Source organism: Carassius gibelio, chromosome A10 (genome assembly GCF_023724105.1).
Source record: "Carassius gibelio isolate Cgi1373 ecotype wild population from Czech Republic chromosome A10, carGib1.2-hapl.c, whole genome shotgun sequence".
NCBI lineage: Eukaryota > Metazoa > Chordata > Actinopteri > Cypriniformes > Cyprinidae > Carassius > Carassius gibelio.
The window spans coordinates 13762149-13784374 of record NC_068380.1 but is presented as its reverse complement, the minus strand read 5'-3'; the positions used below and the strand labels follow the sequence as shown (position 1 = coordinate 13784374).

Genomic DNA, 22226 nt, shown 5'->3' with positions numbered 1-22226 from the left:
CATGAATATTAATATTGAGGTCATGCACCGAGCTCAATCATTGGTCTGTTTTAAATATTTGAGTCATTATGACTCATCTTAGATTCTTATGTAATATTAATCAGGTACATTCGCCCAATTGTACCCCACGACCACACCCACATTCTAGGGTTCATGTTAAAAATACAAGAAATGTTTGATCAGAGAAGGTTTGAGTTTAATGTATCAAAGACATCCAGTGACCAGTGTAGATATGTTTGATAAACTGTTATCTAAGGTTCTTGGTTTTCTAAATCAAAATTAAAATCGTACAATATTGAATTCCTATAAATTCATTGTATAACATATTTTAAATGCGTTACTAATTTTAATAACAAAATGTTCGTCAAACTCGGCCATATGCAAAAGAAAATTGCATAATCATGTAAGCAAGCTTGAAAATCTACATTTTCTGAAAATAAGAGAACCTCTCTTCACTGACCATTTGGTAAATACATGAAATACATTTGTAACAGTTTCAGACCCTGTTTTATACCCTATTATATACATGTATAGATATATATTACATGACAAGTGGTATTTTGTGTGAATGTGTTTTTTGTATAGCAGCTGGGTTTAATCTTTGTGAATTGCTCACTCAAATGCAAGCTTTTTTCAGGTTTTGTTACACACACACAATACTTACTCACAGTTTAGTATATTCAATGAAGACGCTGTTAAATGACATGCAGAGCCTGGACCAGGGCTGGAGATAACAGCACTAGCATGACAATAACTGCACCGCACTCCAGTAAATCTTTCTACTAGTGTATTTTAGAACTTGAAAGAAACCTTAAATCAGCAAGAAAAAAGGGGAACTAACAATTGTACTTGTCCAGTCAATTTAAACATCCTAATTTAAAGGTGATTTTCTTCAAAATCCTGTTGTAAAAAGCACATAAATGCAAACCCACTGAACAATTTCAGTTATCTTCAAAGGTTTTTCTATCCACAATTCCATGTAATTTTCTGGATTTTGGAATCATTTTCATACTCCAAACAATAATCTAACCTAAAGACAGAGATGTCCCCAGACTCCCCATAATGCACATTTGAGTGAGACTCAAGGGCGCCATAAAGATCCTGTTTTAAGGGAGGTATGAAAGACAGAAATTTGGTATGAAAGATATTGAAATTTTCTTTCTTTCTTTTGACGCTTAATAAGAGATTAAAAGAAATTAGCTAATTAAATTGTCAGACTGCCCGAATCCTGCATCTTTTTTCTCTATCTTGCTTCCCCATTCCACAGCTGCTGTTACAGCTATTAAAATATTGCCATACATTTTTTTAATGGCAAAGTGGTTATATTTATTTTCCATTCTTTATTAAGTTAATTGAGAAATATGTTTGGAACATTTTATGTTTGTTAAAATCAAGTTTTTGTTTGTTTAAAGTAGTGACCAAGCAGCCAGCGTCAGCTAATGTGTTAATAAATTTTGAACAATTGAACTTTCTTAAATCATCACAAAATGCCTAAAATAATATCTGTAGATATAAAACACTTCAAGCATATTAATGCCAAAAATGTTGTACTTATTCAAGCATCTGTAAGGAAAGTGGGTGCTAAAGCAGGCTTTGCAGGACACTGAGACACAGGCACGTTCACATACATTTTATTTTGAATAACAGAAACAACTGAACACCGTCATTTTTGCTCATAAAGATATGAATAATGCATCATTTGGAATTGTAAACAGTCTATCTCTTATTTGTGTCTAATTTTATTCTGCCTGAAAGAATAAAAAGACAGAGCTGAAGGTGGAGCGATTCGACCAATCAGATGAAAGCAGCGATTCAGCTCCGCCCACAAGTGCGAATTAAATATTGAAGCCATAAACCGAAATGATCGAAACGTACACGGGCCAACTGTCTTGTCCATGTTCTCTCACTTGAATCTTCTGAGGTTTGAGTCTCTTGACCTTCTGCAAGCCCCAACTTGGTGGGAGAGGGTGGACACGTGATCGGCTCAAAATGCATTTTCAATGTGCACATTGAATTTTGCTACATTCATTGCGGGACATTGAATGAAAATGCAATCATAAGTGTCTTGACTGTGAGTGTTAATGCATTTAAGAAAAATAGCATTTAAATAATCATTTAGCCACAGTTTTTGCTTGAACGTGTTAGGCATACCTAATCATTTCTGTAATACATTTTCATTTTAATTTTGCAACTTATAAAGCGTTAAAATTATTATTCATTTTACATATTAAAACTGGTGTATGAATTGGTAAATGAAAATTATGTAATATAATTTTCATTTTCATTTTGCACCAAACGTTGCACAAATGTATTGGAAAATGTAAATGTAAATACAGAAATGCATTGTAATTTTACATATTGCATTGTCATTTTGCATATTATATCCCAAATTGAATATTGCTACCCATATGCTTCCATAGAAATAGGCTAGCCTAAATATTAAAGGCTCATTGTGGTTTAGAATTTAAGAAATGAATCTCTGGTCAGGTCAGCCCTCGTTTAAAGCCAGTCTTCATCTCTTCCGGTGGCGATGAAAGCACACTCGCAGCTGCTGCTGGCGTGGACACTACACACTGTGTAAGCTGGTCTTGACACTCGAGGTAGCATGGTTAGTCATGTTGTTTCCACCACATGGCAAATCTTTTTCATCACCATAATTGATAGATGTCTAAAATTAAAGAGAAAAAAAAGCCTAAAACAAGCCTAAAACAAGCACAATACCCGCCCGCGTCTGAGCTATGACGCCCGTCGGGCTCTGGCTGAAATGCAGGGCTCTAGATGTCAGAGACAGGGCTGTCTGAGTAACACCACACTGAATGGTGTTGTTACTTGTGTATCCTTGTGCCTGAATGCAGTAAAATCACTTAAATGGTCAAATTGGCAAGGTGTATGTCCATTTAAGCGCTTTAAAAAAAATCAAAAATTGTGATTTGGGGACCTCTAGCTTCCTAGGCTCATATGCCTGACATAATCTGCACACCCATAACAGCACCCCTGGGGAGACTTTACTGTTGCACCCTTGTAGAGGCTACTGGATCATTTGTGCTCAGTATTAGTCATTTGACAGTCTGATTGTTGAGAACTTTGTCATGCTGTTCAATCTTTTTTGGTTCATCTATATTGAACATCACGGTATCAAATGTGCATCTGTTTTAAGTTGAATATTCTATGCACCATTGCAATATTGGTATATGAATTTTTGTTATAATGTCATTAACACAAATAACAGATATAATCTGTTTGTTAACTTTTTACTGATACCAGACAAAGAGATACTTTTTGTATATATCATGTGTATTAATATAAATATATACATTTACATATATGGCAAATCAAAATGTTCATATTAATAAAATAATACACTGCAGGTCTGTTTCTATTGGTAAATGGAGCTGTGTCCCCGTTCTAAATTAGAAAACCAGTGAAAATCATTTTGGCATCCTGTCTTGCCCCATAAGCCAATGGTCTATGGACACTTCTGGCTTTAGGATGTTGCTAGACTCGACCATGTTGACAGTTTACTCCATGTGTGAACTTTCAGCTTGAGGCAACTTTGAGTCACCCAGACTTTGGCTGCCTCAGATAACACCTGAAATGTGAGGTTTGAGCTTGAGAAATCAACCTCTCAGCCTCTGCTCATTCCTCCATGCAATCAAACACAAGGGTTTAACACTGATATAACTAACCACAAGGCCATAGACATTTTAATTTAAACAATTTTAATGTATACATGTACTACACAGCTTTAACAATGACGTTTGTCATATTGCTAGCAAACTTTGGGCAATTCAATACATTTTTGACATTCCTGATTCATCCTTAGTAAGTGTTATTTGACAACATTGCACATAATGCATTAGCATCATTTCAAGCATATAATAGTATAATTAAAATGAGCACCGCAGTGAATAGTAAAGACAAGAAATCCATGACTCTTGAAAGGTTCAATTTCCTCATTGTGATAAATGAAAAAGCATGTAATGTAATGCTAAAATAAAGAATTGGATTTCACTTAGAAACACTGAAGCAGTTGAGTGCAGTTCTTGACCTCAGAGAATATAATACTGTATTATTAAAAGGCAATTCTATTATTTCTGACAGTCCAACTCCTAAATTGCTTACAATATGTTTCTGAACAAATATATTAAAACTTATAAACAGATAAAACAGGACTAAACTAAATTATCAACCGATTCATAGCTTATTTTAGGTAGCCATCAACAGACAGGTTTTATTAAGACGAATCGTTTCTCTGTCCATCAAATAACATACACTTTTCCTGCACAGAAAGACAGAAATAAAAACAGTGAAAGCAAAGCCAGAGAAATGTACCATTGTTAGGTAAATCAATTTATTTTAAATATCATACTGTTTTATGTTGTCTCTAATAATCAACATGCACATAAAAATCTTATTATTTATTTATTATTATCAATATAATATAATAATAATAATAATAATATCAATAATTACATTAATAATATAATACATTAATTTATTTTATTATAATATTTATGCTATTATTGTTCATTTATGATTATGAACGTGGTATGACTTTTTTCAGTACATGAAAAATGAACTTAAGAAAGGAATTATGATATAGTATTATATTTTATATCATTAAGGAATAATTATTATATTAAATGTATGTGTGTGTGTGTGTGTAAAATAAATACACAGGCATTACACAATGTATAACATACATATAGAGTATAAATATGATTTAAGTTTATTTATTTAATTTTTGGCAATACACAATGTAGTAGTATATACTAGTAGTATATACAACTTTTGGCATGTCTACTAACCTCATGCCAGTTTAGTGTATCACGTGGCAGCCCAAGATGGCAGTGAGGACAACAGCTGACAGATTCCACGGCCTCCTCCTCCTCCTCTCCCCTCTTCATCTCCCTCGGCCTATCACTGTCCCACAAGGGGAAAGACACAGAGCGAGAGGAGTGGGCTACTCCAAAATGAGGTCTGGGGTCTCGCTGGTAGTGCAAACGCTCACCACTGGGGGGCAGTGTTAGATCTTCACTTTCCGCCTGCAACTGAAACAAAACCTTTACTGAGCTCCTCCATCTAGGACACATGCGGAAATGACACGTTATATTTTTCAACGCTAACTCTGCTACATAATTTACAACCAGCTGAAATGGTTGCAACAAGATACTGAATGCATGCCACATCAATGAAATCCAACCCCAGAGTCTATCGAGAGTTATAAAGGCAGACAAACCAGATAATAAATCTATTAATGCATGCCCTTTATTTGATATAGACGCATATTAAAGACAAACATGAGTTTCTCACTGTACCTGAGATATGTTGTGGTCTTCGATGGGGAGAGATTTCAAGCAGTACCAGCAGAGTTCAAGGGCGACTCCTATAGCTATTGAAGAGCATGCTCATTATAAATTAATTACTTCACATACTCCACCTACAAGATCTGTGAGCACTATCAGTCTTATTTTCACTCTATATAGCCTAATGCCATTTCTACCATGTTTTATTTATTTATTTTTACCACAGAACAAACCGCCCCAAATATCCAAGAGCAGGCCTGTGTGCTGGCCATTTCCCATCATCCACCTGAGTACACAGCATCAGCATTTCAGCGCCGAACATTTGCACAAAGACAAACTGTTCAGCTTTTTTAGTGTACCTTTTCCATAGCATTTATCAGCTGGTTAACAGTGACAGGTTCAGACGTACTGTGTGTGTGTACTGGAGTCGCTGCCAAGGCCTGTGCGATGTTTGGGGTCTGGCCGGATTCAGATTCCTCCTGTGTAACACAACAGCTCCCTTCCTCGCATGAAACGGCCTGTGAAACAACCCATAATGAAATATAGTACAAGAGAATGAGTCACAGTTTTGTTATGGACGGTTTACACAGAGGACATTTATGCATTCACTAGCACTGCTTTTTAAGCGTTTTTTTAAATGCAAACAGGGCGTGCTGTGTCTTGTTGCTTTTTCGGATGTTTTTATGATTTTACATAAACTGATTGGTCCATTGAAAATAAAGAAAAAACTCTGACCTGTTCCTGTCGGTCCTGTGGAGAGTTTTGCCCCTTGTCACTTTGGTCAGTCGTACTCATTCTGTATTTTTAAAAGAAAGAGTGAGTAAAGAGTAAAAATAAATAAATAAAACATGTTTATAATGTTTTTGTAATAAAATCCCTGACACATGGCTGGACTTTTCCAGACAGTGCCTTGACAGTCAGTCTCAATTACTGCTGTTTACCCCTCAGCGGCGGGAGGTTATCAATTAATCCATCCGCCTACGAGTTACACTCAGAGGCTTGAGGTTTCCCAGCCAAGACCTTTTAACTCACCCTGACACTAGCAAAACATCAACAGTTAAGTGTTGTATTCATGGAGGGCTCACTTACCCCACTTGGGCCACTTGGCTGTTGTTAACCGTCCCTGCCATCTCACTGACCTCCTGTTCCCGTGACAGCAACCTCTTTTTGTTTATCTGCTCTCTCATTCTCTCTCTCTCTCTCTCTCTCTAACCCCTTCTTCTCACGAAACGGAAAACTGTGGCCATTCAATATTTGATGAATCTCAATGGCTCACAAGCAGATTTGCTGTAAAGAGTGACAGCAGTGGAGCTCAGGTGTCAGGCCTCGTCTGCCTCGGTCAGTCAGCAGTCTGGACTCCCCAGCTGAGGATAAACACCCCTGAGGGACATTTTACCCCATCTGCCACAATAGCACTTGATGTAAACAATCAAATGGATTACGCCCTCGAGACAAGAGGGCTGTTTGCACACACAGTGTAGACCTAATAAAGTAGAGTGAGTGTGAGTGCATGGGGAGCAATATCAGCGAGTGTGTGTTCACGTGTTGTCCCCGTGGGCTTTTAGTAAATAGACTCTCTTAAAACCCACTTTTAATGCTCTCATGTAATTTGTCTGCTGACAATATCCAACAGTATATGCACACATTATCAAATGACTTTGTTCTGCATTGTCATTGTCATCACAGCTTACATGCTTACACATATTTTAATAAAAATATTTAATAAACAGGCAACAATATTTTACAGTGTCCTTTTCACATATATACACGCACTTAGTAATAACAGTACATTTTGCATAATCACATCCATTAACCAAACGCTAATCTTAACCCTAACCCTGTTAAGTACACATGGTTAATTCATTTTACTCAGAACTTAAATATATAATTACAATGTACACCTTAAAATCAATTGTAACCACTAAAACATTGAAAACATATTTAAAATGTTTCCACCACAGAATTTTATTACACAATCCATTTTTGTTTAATAACATTCTGTGATTGAAATGATATTTTAAATGTTTAATTAAATGTTTAATTGGTCAGCCTGGGGGCTGTTATAAATGCGCTATACAAATAAAATTGAAATGATTTATAAAATGAATTATAACAATTTCTTAACCAAAACAGCTTAACCAAAAGCTATGTGACATAATGTTTCTTCTCTCATCATGTCTCATATTTCATATCTAGCTCTTAACAGACAATAAAAGAGAATTAGAGAGCCTTTAAAGAACTATACAGGGACTTAATGGGTTTTTTGTATGGCAGTGGTGCTATAAAGCACCTCAAACACCCCAAAAAATATATATATAGCTGTACCAAAAATATGATAAAGGCATGGCAAAAAAAGAGCCTACATCAAAAAGAATAGCATTGGAATCTATTTGAAATCCATTACCTTTAATAACATAAATAAATAAATAAAAATCGACCCCTGGGACAAAGAAGAGCCCACAGTTGCCAGAACATCCATGAATATGAGAGTGTTCAGTGCTAGAGAAGCCTGCAGGCAATGAGCTTGTTACTGTGAAGGTGGTCCGCCACTTTACCGAGCTGCTGGATAAGTACTTATAGAGAGTGAGTCACTCAGACCTCCACCTTTATTCTCTCGGTTTCATCTGACTCCATCAGCTCCTCAACCCTCTTCACCTCCTCCTTTTCTTTTATAAATGCGGCACCGACCCAACCGGCAGATGAATAAAATGTTAATGTTGTTTTTCCACTCGCCGTTAACCTTCTGCAGGTGTTTCTGCGGTGCTGATCGTGAGCAACACTTTTTTGGCTTGAGTGTCATAACACAGTTTCTATCCTTCCATTTACATCAATACACTTCAATAAAGATAGCAAGCCACATTAATCAGACTTCGTAACGTGATAGATGGCATTCCTTTTGTTTTGCTGTCAGAGCACACAAAGCTGTTTAATGGAAACATGACTGCTGGTGCATGCTGGGAGCCGAGAGCCTGACGCCTGCCTCCCCTGCCAGTGCTGTCAAAGATCATTCTCCCCCCGGCGGGTGAAATGGAACATTTTGAATGGATTCCGAAAGAAAATCATTTCACACAGTCTTTAAAATGAAACCTCTAGTACGTGACATATTAAAGCTGTATCCACCGCCATATATTACAACATGACAGTGCACGTATATTTGTTTGATGCCAAAAAAAAGGCATAAATGCACATCCTGTGAGACACAATGGCAGACTCTGGCAATCAGCTATTAACGGACACACTGACAGCTCTTACGGCGAGAGCAGAGGGTATAATTGAATGGTAATTACAAGGTAATTATCATCATGCATAAAGGTTGGGCATACAGAGAAGGATTGGGGGAAGAGGAATTTTTTATTTTATCTTTTCTTTTAACAACCTCTCCGAGATTTAAAGGATTCTGTTCAATTACGGCTAATCACTGAAATCCAGGAAGGACGTAAATGGGGGTTGTCTATCTACAAAGGCAGCAGAGAGCTTCAAGGCACTTTGAAGCACCTTAGAGAAAGTTTCATCCCAGAGTGTTTTTTCCCGTGCTGTGTTGGTCGGTCGGCTCGGCAGAATGCATCATTAGAGCATCTGTCTGAGTCACACAGTCATTATCAGCCACTTTTTTACCTCTGAAGTACTGGCTCCACTGCCATCAGGCTGTGTTTATGCCTAATTTTTGCATGTTCATGTATGTGTGTGAGCGATCACGTGCCTGAGCAACAGATGGAGCCGCAGCATACATTTAATGACTCATTTCGTGTGTGAAGGTTTTGAAGAGTCAGGCGTCCATTTACAGTAATTACCGCTGTAACTTAACAGACTCTTTGCATATTTCAGCAAAACTGCTTCAGGATGGAGGCTGAGGCAGAACGTAAGTGGCCATGACTCACCAGCCTCCGACAGCAGCGCCATGAGTCTCCGCCACACTTATGCTCATTCATGGCCCTCTGTGTTTTGACACAAAAGCTGAAAGAAAAGGAATGAGAGAAACACATCAGAGGCTTATAACCAACTGTCCCCCATCGCCGCTGCACTCTGGTCACTAATGGAACATTTTCAAGCGACCGTCTACCGCCGCAATGGTTAATTTGCAGCCAGATCGACCACTAAGGGCTGCTAGATGGGAAGCCGTAGATGTTTAGAGTGCATCAGGACGATAATGAACATCTATTTGGGGTTAAATCCCACTATTATCGGTCGCCAAGAGGTCTTAGTGGTGTTTAACCAAATGCTGTGTGGTTTGAATTAGACCGCAAGGCCTTCTGGTAATGGGTGTGTTTGAGTCTTGCCTAATGCAGGTGTTTTTAAGCATAATTGAGTTCTGCATTGTGTCCAAAGTCAGTGTGTGGGGGAGTGGGCTGGTGGTTGTGCCTGTGTGTATGAGAGAGAGAGAGAGAGAGAGAGAGAGAGAGGGTGTAAGTGCTTGAGGTTCTGCAGTGGTGCATGGCAGTAGATGACTCACCCGTCAATCATGTGACTCATTAATCACTGCAGCTTTCTCTCTCCCCACCCCTCTCTTTCATTTGGTCTCAGTGTGTCTCTATGTCTATTCCCTTCACATTACTCGCCTTTTATTATTCAAAGTTCTTTTTATTAGCGAATGACTTTAATCTTGTGGTGTCTTATTGAACAGCATCATTGAAAACATTTTTTGCTAGTTAAAGCCTGCATTCAGATGCTCTTACATCTTCTTTCATGTAATTATGTACATGTGTTGCTCTGATGCTTGTTAAACATGTTCAATTTTAATAATCACAACAAGTTCCAATGAATGTTTGTTGGGGAACAGGATGCCACGAGTCATGATTGCATTACTCGTGGCATCCTGTTCCGCAACAAACATTCATCCATAAAGGTTTTTAAGAAACATAGAGCTGCATATCTATGTGACTCATTAGAGATCTTCTCAGACACACATAGGTACGTGAGATTAAATTCACTCTGTAGTCTGTCAGTTTGTGTTTTCAGTGTTCTGCTGTAATATGGCATGACAAAATGCTTGTGGAAAATACAGAAAAAATTCAAAGATGTACTGGGCATGCTGGTTCAAACTGTGTGTTGTCAAAGGCAATTTCTGCTACAGGTGAGATAAGACACGTCATATATAGTCCTTGCAAGAACCCTCTGTCATACAGAAATTAATTAATTTCTGCTCAGGATATGATCGAAGAAGTTCCAATAAGAGATCTGTTAAAAAAAACTGACTTTAATAAAATAATTGCTTTTATTTTTCGTCATATAGCAAAACTAGTAATCAACATGCTGTTATTTACACATTGCACACACACTTGTTTATTTGACACTGTACAACTTACAATTGGGAAGTTGACAACAACATATTCCTTTCACAAGACAATTCACTGATGAAAACACTTGCTATAGTAATTAGAGTTGTTTTTCTTTGTTTTTTGTTTTTTTTTTATAAATGTTTTTTAAATAATCACAGTTTGATCAAGGAAATTTTCCCCAAATTTGTCTTTTTTTAATTTTTATTTTTTTGCTTTGTTTTTTTTTAAGATGCAAATACAGATAGACGTGCAAACTGTTCACCCTTAGAGTATTCCTCACAAACTTCAGACATTTTCAAACTTATTTTTAGGAACAAACTTTACTATACAGCATTTTGTTGGCTCTCAAGGACATCGGAGGTAACTCATCGCAACAGGGGCATTTTTCAAATTTGTTCAAAATTTTGGCAAGATGTTAAGTTTACTGTAAATCACATGTGTACAGGTATTCCACCAAGCAGATTGACAGGGCACCAACCTAGCAAAGATATTGACCATTTTTCATTTCTGTGAATAAAATGGAAGATTTAGTTTCAAGCATTGTTTACAGTGTGTGTGACAGATTTTTTTTTCTAAAGTGGTGCAAGACCTGCATGCACATGGATGAGCTAAAACAGTGATCAGTATTAAGGCAATAGGAACATTGATCAAAACAAACCAAACAGACCCTCAGGAAAAGCCTGTAATAATTTGACAGTTACTTGTTTGTGTAACTAGTGCCATAGCAATTATTACTGTGCCCTGCAGTGTCAAGAATGCAACCCCAAGCTTTGCTTTTCAATCAATCAAGTGTTTCCTAAAGAAAATAAATCTTTATATAAACAATGGTCTCTTACAATTGGCACCAAAATGTTTTCTTTGACCATTTTGTCTGCTTGTTTTTGTATTTGATTGTTATTTTTTTCCCATGTGCAAGAGAATCAAAAACACACCTAAATTAAACCTCACAAATTCATCTGTGTATTCTCTCACCAAATTAAAATGTAAACTGCGAGAGAAACCAAATGAGTACACGCAGAGAGGCTCTGGTATAGCATCACCATCTCTTCCGTTCCTGATTTGGAATGTATCAAAACACAAGAGTGGAGAAGAAACACCTAACTGTCTTTTCCCAACCCTGTCGCTCAAACTCCCTGTCAGCTTTTTCTCCTCACTCTTTCATCGCTTGTTTCATCGCTTTAGAATATCCTGAACTCCCTGCTGACTAAAATAACCTACGGTTGTAATAAATCTTCTCTATGAAGTTCTCCAGTTCTTCATCACCCTCCTGTGGAGACTCCGGCTCATCGTACACATAGTCTGGTGGGTAGATGTAAGAAGGTACTCTCCCGCTTGGAGGAGAACGTGGTTTGGGCATGGGGAGAGCCTGGTAAGTTCGGGGATGGGGGAGAATGTAATTAGATATGACAGTGTCCGGTTGCGGGTAGGGGCTCTGGGAGCGTTGCGGGGCTTGTGCCCATTTCCAGTCTCTGTTCTTAGGCCTGTCTCTGTTCCTACGGTTTGGAGGCTTCAGACCATACCCCATGGAGTCCCCAAAGTTGTAGTCAAATGAAAGAGCAGGATTTTTATAGAACCGTGGCTTGGGGGGTGGGAAGAAGACCGGGTAATAGGCTCGATATGGCTTCTGATAATAGGGGAATGAAGGATAGGCCAGAAACTGTTTCTGCGGCTTAAACCAGTAGTCCTGCTTGCGGGGCTTGCCTTTGTTTTTCTCCTTGTACCATTTCTTATTTGGATCGACTGTATAAGAGGATTTCTTAGGTGGCTTGGGATATTGATATGCCTGAGGCCTCGGCTTGGCTTTGAGAGGAACTAGAGGGCGAAAACGAGGAGTGTTGCTCGGGGGTAAATCCTTCCTCTTTTTCTTCTTCTCCTGAACATCGCTGATTATTTCGACCACATCGTCAGCAGGCAAGTGCAGCTTGCTGGAAATCTCTATCAATTTGTCGATTGTCTGGGGATCCATCTCATCATCGTCGTCGTTATCCTCCACCTCGTTTGAACGCTTGTCCTCAGCCACGTTGTTTAGAAGAGCTGCCTCCTTCATGTCTCTCATGTAGGATGATGCTTTCTGCTTCCTGCCCATGTACTCCAGAAGCATGTCAGAGGCGATGTCTGCCAATCTCTGCTCCTCGTCACGCGCCTCCTGTGCCTCTGCCTCCTGCCGCCTCACCTCCTCCTGCTCTTCCCGTGCCCGTGCCTCCTCCTCCTTGCGTGTCAGAATCTCCTCCTCCTCTTCCACAAAATCAAAATCATCCATGAAGTTTCTGTCAAGCTGGGATGGGTTTCTCGTTTGCTCCTCCTGCCACTTAAGCTTCTTGGTTGCCTGGGCAAGTTGCTGGTTATAGGCTTTATAGCCTTTTAGAGGTGGGAGGATCTCATTGTCTTGCAGTCCGAGGTCAATATTTTGGAAATAGCCCCTGGTTTTGCGTTGAATGGGGTTGGCAATGTTAGACTGATTCCGTCCATCCATTCCTCCAACCGGATTCACTTTGTCCTCCTTCACACTCTCACTTTCATCCTTTGGCTTTTCTTGTCCCCAGTTTTCCTCCCCTTGCTGTAATACCTCTGACAATTTCTCTTTGTTCTGCTCAAGGTCTCCCTGATTCATTGTTGCCTCTATCACAAGTTCTTCTTCAGATTCCCCCTGGGTCATCTTCTCTCTAACCGGGTGGTCAAGAGCCTCAAGCAAAACCGAGGCTAGAGAACTGGCAGAATCCATATCTGGGACATGTTCCTGTCCCGAGGGTTTCTGGAGCAGGCTGTCCACTTTCCTATGAGTCCAAGCAGGTCCTTCTGCTGCCCCCAGGTCCTCTTTTGCCAAGTTGAGAGCCTCATCGGTGCTGCTGCTGACTGGAGATCTCTCCTGAAGTGCAGGGGCAGCCAGGGCCAGCAGTGGGGTGAGGCTGAGGAGGACTAACAGGAGAGCTGAGGTGCTGGAGGGGTAGCAACAGCAGAACATGACCATGCAGAGAAGACAGGATGGGGAAGAGGGGAGCACCTTACAAAGACAAAAGAAAAAATGGTGATTGGTCTGTGTTTTTCATTTTTCTGAGCATTAACAAGACTATACATTTTATTGACGCTTATATTTTAACAGCTTTATCAACAGCAGTACGTGTGAGAGCTGAAATCTGTTTAACTAAATTAGTACGGTAGAATAATACAACGTGCGCTTGTTTTACAGCAGTACGCCATTAACACAATATATTATCCCTTTTAAAATCCAATTATTTGTTATGCTTTAATTAAAGTGAGCCCACACGAAAACATATAAGGGTAATACCGAGCGAATTCCCTAGTTGCCACTTCACCTATCACTTCTGGAGTCGGATTAGCAAAACGCCACAGCAAGGCGACATATGGTCAATGAAGCTATATTTAGTGTAAATCGTCTTTCTTGGCTCACAAGGGAATTGAAAGCATGCATAAAAGAAACCTTATAAGTTCGCATGTGCTTTCTCTCACTCTCTACAAAAATGCAAACTATCATGTAATATAATTATATAAAAGTAATATCCGTTGTCAGCGTTTATTTACATGCACATCTGTACATCTCCCCTTCTTTCGATTTTCAAACAATGAACTTCCTGCGAACTCTTTAGAGTCCTTCTTCAAAAAAAAAAAAAAAGGAAAAGGAAATCATCATTCTGAGGCAGACATTCCAAAAATAAAATATATTATAAATATAAATAAAAGCTATTTTTATAAATATTGGATTGATTTAGCAAAGATGAAACATAGAGAACACATATCAAGATTACCTTGTCGGGAAAATACCGATGCGGATTGTAAAAAAAGAAAAAGAAAAAAAAAAGAAGAAGAAGAAGTGGGGGAAAGACGTTTAGAAATTTATGAATGAAACGCTTGTTGATCGGTCGACCGGCATCTCCTTGAATGACTTGCACTGAGATTCAACATCATCTCAAGGTAAGTATCAGCGGAAAACGTATTAATTATTCCTTCGTAGCCTCTCTTTGTTTTTATATGGAACTATAAACTATTTATCGAATGCGTGTAGGAATGTCAGTGCACTTACCTGATTTCCCGAAACAAATTAGCTGGAACTCAAAACCGTGTGCTTCTCGGACGAGGTTTAGAAATAACCGCTATCCTTAAGTTCATTTAAAACTTGAGTTAAAGAAAGTTTGCTTCCCACAGGAATGATTTCAAATACAGTTCGATCTGTCTTGTTGAGAGATGATTGCGGAGCGTGATTTTTTTCAGTACCACGGACAGCGCAACTCCCATTTGTATAGACGCGTCTGGACACGTGATCCTCGTCATCCCGCCGCTGTTGACGTCAGACTCTCCATTGATAAGAATTTCGTGTCTCGTTTGAACTCAGAGGGTACGCTACGGTGCTCTGATGAATGAACAGAGATTGTATGAATGAAATAGTCTCTCCATTAAGAACGGAGCGCTGTTGTACACAGTGAAAGCACCACTGCTATATTAACTCACACAGAAATTAAATCTAATTGTGGCTGAGTTGATTTGCTTTTTTGAACATTAGCTATACATTCAGGTTTAAATATCCGTTTATTCGAAATACGTAGGATGTATTTATGGATTATACCATGCACCTAGCATAAACTGACACTGTCACTAGTAGACCCCTTTGGCCTGTTGATTGTTTTCGAGGTGGCCTTAATCAGAGCTGGATCGAGAGACCGAACGGCTGCACCCACCGTGACGCAGGCGGTTCAGCTTCACTGCTCTACTTCCGCTCAATTTCCCAAGCTCGTTCAATTTTCCGCTCTTTGTCTCCTGCCGCCCCTGACTTTTATCCATCTGTTTCTAACGTCATTCTCATGTAATGTTTTCAAATTAAAGTTTTTATTTATTTATTAATTATGTGCATGTACAGGTAGCTTCAGTTGATTCAATTGACCTACAAATGATCCAGAAATAGTCCAGACGTTTAATGACGAGTGTAACCATACTCTAGCATTCTCTTACTTGCAATTACGCTTTTCGAGATAAGAATTCAGTCTGATGTGGTTTAGAACCTTTTTATGAATACTGTAGGTTTTGGGAATAGGCCTAATTGGAAAACGCTGGCGTGGCATTAGAGCCAACAGCAATCCCGCCAATCACAGTTTATGATTCGTGTAATTGGATTAGTTGCAGTGCGGATATTGAAGTCCCACGAGCCACACTCGAAATGGCAGCATCAAAGCTGTCTCATTATAGAGTGGGAACCTTATTTCAATATTTTCAAAGGTTGCATCCAATAGACTCGTGCTCTTGAATTGGCATGAAACTTTAAGACCCGTCCTAACCCTATTATGGTGTATGTTTGCTTTTATTTGTTTTTATTGTTATTTCCAGGTGGCCTACTTAATCAGGTTGATGGAAATTGGTTCGAATTAGAACCTAAAGGGTTTTGCAGCCTGATGTCACTGCCAAACAGTTTTAAGAACCTTTGTAGCCCATGGGCACATGGTGCTTTATGAACCCATAAACCGATACGCTTATCTAAACAATCTAACGAAACATTGAAAGGTAAAAGAAAAACACATTTAAAACAAACAAGCAAATAAATAAAATCAATTCATTTCTAAAGAACCACCAGTTCAAGAACCATATACAGTCAGCTTCACTGCAAAACCATTAATTTTAAGGGTGGCAATTAAAAATGCTGCATTTTACGCTCCAGATAGTATAATTACAATACCTGATTGTATCAATATTTTCCAACAGATTCGATGCCAATAATTATTTTATGTTATTTAAGTTGGCGGGGTTAATTACCTTTTATTCTGAGGACTAGAGAAAATGCGGCATGCAACAAAGCATTCACAGGAAAGCGTGTATATCTGAGTGTGAATGCGTGTCCTTTTCTACCTTGGTGGCGAATAATTTAAGAGCTCCAAGGGCCAGATTCTGATACGGCTTGGCATTATCTACTGCCACTCAGCATTAGCACAGTTGCGACCCTTAACCAGCGCTCTCCATCCCCCGCGCTGACTCACCTCCTAACTGCCCATGTACTTCACGCAGGACCCAAAATGCCCACTCTAGAAGAGAATGAATACATTATATGTTAAAAACTGAGGTAAATCAACGAGAAAAGGGCAAAATAGCAGATAAAACGCTTTTAAAGTTTTTTCCTGGGTGTATGGGGTGATGAGAGTTATTGTTCACACCTACACAAGGAAAAGATTCGCCAAGTTTTTGAGGGCTCTGTAGACATATTGGCTGCAATTATGAAAATGTATGCTCAGATACACTCAAAAATGTCCACCGCCTAATGTAAGTGACATAACACACTGATGAATAAGAGAATTCCTACTCCCACCAGACTGAAAAAAGCATCGTCCTGGGATCGATTAATTCTCCCATTTCACATTTTACTCAGCTGCGGCTCGAGTTTAATGGTGTGTAGCCCAAGCCTCGCGCCCACACACGAGCACCGCATCTGTTTGAATGGCAAATTCTCGTAAGCGATCTGCTCTCCTGAGGCGACAGGCTCTGATTTGTCGAAAATGTCTGACTGAAAGGTGCCCCAGTACGGAATGAGCCCCGTGACACATTCAGTCACTTGAAGCTGACGATTTAAACCGACTTATGAGAGCTAATTTCCACGTAAATATTGACAAAGAAGCACCGTCCCCATCGCAGACAGTTAATCGCTCTTTGACCGTTGCCACTGGACTAACTTGAGGCTAGCAGTGATCCGTCTGTTTATGTATTATGCACGATGTCACAATTTCAATGATGTCGACCCAGGGGAGTGTTTGACCTCGGAATATCTCAGTATTTACAGTGTGCACAGTTCGTTAAACTGCGAATGAAGCGTAGTCTGTCCTCGCGCGCCCGTCGTCATTCATACAGCTGCTCTGCGCGCGTCATTCACCAAAAGTGCTTACTACCAGTATTGTCGCGTTTTAATTGATGACCTTTGTCAGCTAAAATATTTTTTGGGATAAATGCACAGATGATAACACCAACATGTTCCTTATGTTCTGTCGCAGAAAACGACAGTTTGCGCTGTATAGGCTAATATACAGCCGATTGGAATCAGTTGTGCTGTAAAAATACAGTTGTTGGAAAGATAATGATTATCGTAAAATAAATTTTGTTTCCAAATATATTTACGTTTAGCATCTCTTGTATGGAGTGAGTTTTGGTTCTTTATTACATGCGAGAAAATAAAAGATCTGAGAGAAAAAAAAAAGTTTGAGAGAAAAAGTTATCACACTGATAGCAAAAAAAAACATTTCATGAGAGAAAAAAGAATATTTGAGAGAAAAAGTTTTCATGCCAATAGCAAAAAATAATAATATTTGAGACTAAAAAAAAGTTTTGAGAGAAAATATTTTCTCATAGAACATAAAAAAATATGCATTTGAATTTTTTTAAATTATTTCTGAGAAAAAAAATCTCTCTCAAAATACTTTGAAAAAAAATCTCAAATATATATTTTTTGCTATCAGTGTGAAAATATTTTCTCTAAAAAAAAAGTGTTTCTCTCGAAACGCTTTTCTTTGCTCTTGATGCAATTTCTTGCTCTCGTGTCAGGATTTTGCTTTCACTGTGAGAATTGTGTCATGGGCGGGGCCACGTTCCTATTGGCCAGTCGGGTGAGCATCGTCTTGTCTTGGGAGTCGAACTGAATCATTACTCTATTGTTCGGTTCACCTGCATAGATGCCGCCTCTGCCTTATGGCTAGTTAAGTTGAGCAGTGAGCACGGACACTCAAATGTTTGGGTAAGATGATGACACACAGCTGGCTGAGCAAGTTCAGTATCACTGAAGATTAAACATTAAAAAATAGCACTCATATTCATGAATGAATGTGTATTATATTATTTGCTTGCTAATCGCTAGTAAAGCTAACCAGCCATCATGCTAGGTAAACTTGGAAACTCACCTGGTTTATACTGTTTAAATCAAATGCCAAATTAATGTTTTGATTTAGATAGTTTCACGCCTTATTTAGTGAGTAGTGAGCAGTGATTGATAAACCGTTTTAAAGTGTCCCACCTAGTTTTGTTTAAAATAGTCTTTGTATGGTTGTTGCACTACATGTTTAGCTACACTGCATGTATAGTTCACAAACTCAGCTACACGGGGGTTATTCTAAATATTTTTTACCATCTAGCTGAGGTCTAAAGCTGACAAGGTAAATTGCAAGTCTAGGACTAACTCTTACATTAGCAACCCACAAATATGTTTGTGCCTGTACTGTCATGGTAATTATTTTTTCTTTTAAATCTTTCAAACGGTATGTCAATCATTGTCTAACAGCTAGTTGTAGGGTTGCCACCTTCTATGCATACTAACGTTAGTTGAAAGTTGTACGGGAGGTTGTAAGAACAAGCAGTTACTCTTCAGGTTCTTTGAGGCTAGCAAGTGCAAAGGTAGAAACTAGTTCACTACTCACTAAATAAGGCGTGAAACTATCTAAATCAAAACATTAATTTGGCATTTGATTTAAACATAGTATAAACCAGGTGAGTTTGCAAGTTTACCTAGCATGATGGCTGGTTAGCTTTACTAGCGATTAGCAAGCAAATAATATAATATAATTCATTCATGAATATGAGTGCTATTTTTTAATGTTTAATCTTCAGTGATACTGAACTTGCTCAGCCAGCTGTGTGTCATCATCTTACCCAAACATTTGAGTGTCCGTGCTCACAACTTAACTAGCCATAAGGCAGAGGCGGCATCTATGCAGGTGAACCGAACAATAGTGTAATGATTCAGTTCGACTCCCAAGACAAGACGATGCTCACCCGACTGGCCAATAGGAACGTGGCCCCGCCCATGACACAATTCTCACAGTGAAAGCAAAATCCTGACACGAGAGCAAGAAATTGCATCAAGAGCAAAGAAAAGCGTTTCGAGAGAAACACTTTTTTTTTAGAGAAAATATTTTCACACTGATAGCAAAAAATATATATTTGAGATTTTTTTTCAAAGTATTTTGAGAGAGATTTTTTTTCTCAGAAATAATTAAAAAAATGTCAAATGTATAATTTTTTATGTTCTATGAGAAAATACTTTCTCTCAAACCTTTTTTTAGTCTCAAATAAAATTAATTTTTGCTATTGGCATGAAAACTTTTTCTCTCAAATATTCTTTTTTCTCTCATGAAATGTTTTTTTGCTATCAGTGTGATAACTTTTTCTCTCAAACTTTTTTTTTTCTCTCAGATCTTTTATTTTCTCGCATGTAATAAAGAACCAAAACTCACTCCATACTCTTGCGTTTTTGTTTAGAGAACCGACCAAAGCGCATTTTCGCCGAGTTATGCGATGAAACCTTTTGGTCAATGACATATTACGTCGGAGGTTGGCTTCGTATTTGGAGTTAATGAGCCGATTGATATCAGCCAGAGTCATCGGTTCCCTGCCATCAATCTCTCTTTCTTTCTCGGGGAGAAACGATGGATCAGCTCGCACATAACATTCTGACTTGGTGCGATGGTGAGATGTTCAGATAAAACACGCATTTAGCCTACATTTGTTCAGTAAATACGATTTTGAAAAAAAAAAAAAAAATAGTGATGTATCGAGATTTTTAGAGACAAAGGGGTCAAGACAACGCATTTAAATATTATACGTATTTTGTGCTTTCACCCCTTACAAATTGTTGTAAATACGTTAACCGGTCCTATTAATAATATGTTGTGGATATTTGTGCAGACTTGAATTTCGACAGAAATAAACATGCATATATTGTTATGATACGTTAAGTTTTAAGATTTCGGCATGATTTTTAATTCACAAAACAAATTCCGCCATATGCAGGCTAACAGATAATATAGAATCTAGTATCACAAAATGTAAGAAGATCAGCTTATAAAGGAATGCTAAAATAAATTGGAAATTAGTTTTAAACATAGGCTATATTAGTTACAATCTCAAATATGTTTTATAAGTAGTATTTATAAATAAGTGGCCAAGAAACAATCACATGGAGTCGGAATGACAGGCTATATACAAATCTTATGTTTTGACAAATTTACTCTAATGCAAAATACGTGTTAGGGCATAGCCTATATTTTGTCATACATTGGCCTAAAATCCAATTTATTCATTTATTCTTAGACAAATTATTATTTTATTTTTTAATGAAAGGTTACAATAAAATGTATTGCTAGCCTACATGTGGAAATATACAGATATCATTCTAATTTTTACATGCATTTTAATATGGGTATTTTCAAGACTTTATTAAAGACTTAATTATAATGTCAATAATGTATGATAAAGAGAGTTTAATATACTGCTTTGTCTGAGTGTGTATATATCTTGGAAATAATTCCAGGAGAGGGCGCTATCATTACGCGTTTCCAAACGTTGTGACTTATGGTTCCTCTCTGATGTTGTCCATTTCACATTTAAAATTGGCATCAAGGCAAACACTGGGGTGGGGTGGGGGGCTATTAATTTAATCGCTGACAGAGATTTTAAAAAGATATGGGCTATGCGTCTGAAAAGCCTTTTGAAGATTAAATTCGATGGAATGCACAAACGAGTAAGTATCAAAAAAGTTTTAGAAGATGAAACAAAAGAAGATAAACTGCAGAATAAAACGTAAATAACAAAAATGGTGGCCATTCAAGAGTTAACAGCCCGAAAAATTAAAACGAATTATAAAAAAATTGTCACCTTCGATTGTTATAGACTCGACAGTGTCATTTCAATCCATTTATGAACCTGCAGATCAGGGGATCGTCTTCATCATTTTTGTTTTCAGCCACATGACTGTCTGTCGGTGTTTACCGAGCTCGCGACGCGCGCAGGCGCACCTCTGCACAACACACATACACAGTTACGCGCCATAAACACGCGCGTCCGACAACACCAGCGCACAAGTGTCCTCCAAATCTCCTTGTATGAACGAAAACTGTTATCGGTTATCAGCACTACCCGACTGGATGGGAAGTAATTTGAAAGATGCTTTAAACTGGGTAAATTGCTGATATGACTCATCCAAGACACCCACAAGCCTCTGATCAATCGACAGGGAGGGAGGGGAACGAATGTGTGTGTGTGTGTGTGTGTGTGTGTGTGTGTGTGTGTGTGTGTGTGTGTAAAAGAGAGGGAGCCATGGAGGGAGAGGCAGAAAACGCAAAAAGATGAATGGAGGCACACCATCAGCGTAGATTTCCCTAGCCAAGAAAGAAAAAGAGAGAGAAACAAATGTTTATACCTGCTTGAAATGTAGAGTCACGTTTTCTCAAAATTCCCTGAGAGGAAAGAAGAGCTAGATAGACGCCAAAGACTACAAAATACCAGATAAGACGTGTGTTTCATATATTTTTGAAAGAGGAAAAATATACAGCGCCTAATATGTCTAACCTCTCAATCGAGGGAAGCCCCGCCTTCTGAATAAAAGAGCTAATCACTAATTGGTAAAGTACACAGCCATTGATAAATTATGAGACCGTTGTTGTCCAATAGGCTATGTCATTGGTGATTTCAAATATGCAATTTTATCTTAAGCTTGGTGAACAGTTTTAGAGAATTTGTTGTAGGAGCTGCACTTACATGTCGGAGAGGCCTTTCAATGACTGCCGCCAAATGAAATGACATGCCTTAAAGGGACTTTGACAGATGAACAACAAATGCATTTACGTTGTGGCAAAGTCAGTGCCACGTTCCATTTATACCATGACAACGT

At 38.4% G+C, this 22226-nt stretch overlaps 1 protein-coding gene across 3 annotated transcripts; it reads right to left on the bottom strand.

Moving 5' to 3' along the window:
* Nucleotides 1-10495: 10495 nt before the first annotated feature.
* On the bottom strand, nt 10496-21915 carry LOC128021255 (trichohyalin-like). 3 transcript variants are annotated; one of them, XM_052608324.1, is made up of 3 exons: nt 21756-21898; nt 16561-16605; nt 10496-13583 (listed from the first exon to the last, which is right to left on the bottom strand). In XM_052608324.1, the coding sequence occupies exon 3, from the start codon at nt 13548-13550 to the stop codon at nt 11787-11789; it is 1764 nt and encodes a 587-aa protein (XP_052464284.1). In that variant the 5' UTR covers nt 13551-13583; nt 16561-16605; nt 21756-21898; the 3' UTR covers nt 10496-11786. The 3 variants fall into 3 exon arrangements, with proteins under 3 accessions (XP_052464284.1, XP_052464282.1, XP_052464283.1); XM_052608322.1 differs by lacking the exon at nt 16561-16605 and having other exon boundaries at nt 21756-21915; XM_052608323.1 differs by lacking the exons at nt 16561-16605; nt 21756-21898 and adding an exon at nt 14622-14786.
* Between the last annotated feature and the right edge of the window lie 311 nt (nt 21916-22226).

What these genes read in the sequence shown, in the direction of transcription:
- LOC128021255 (XM_052608322.1), bottom strand. Translation starts at nt 13,550, where the DNA reads ATGGTCATGTTCTGCTGTTGCTACCCCTCCAGCACCTCAGCTCTCCTG.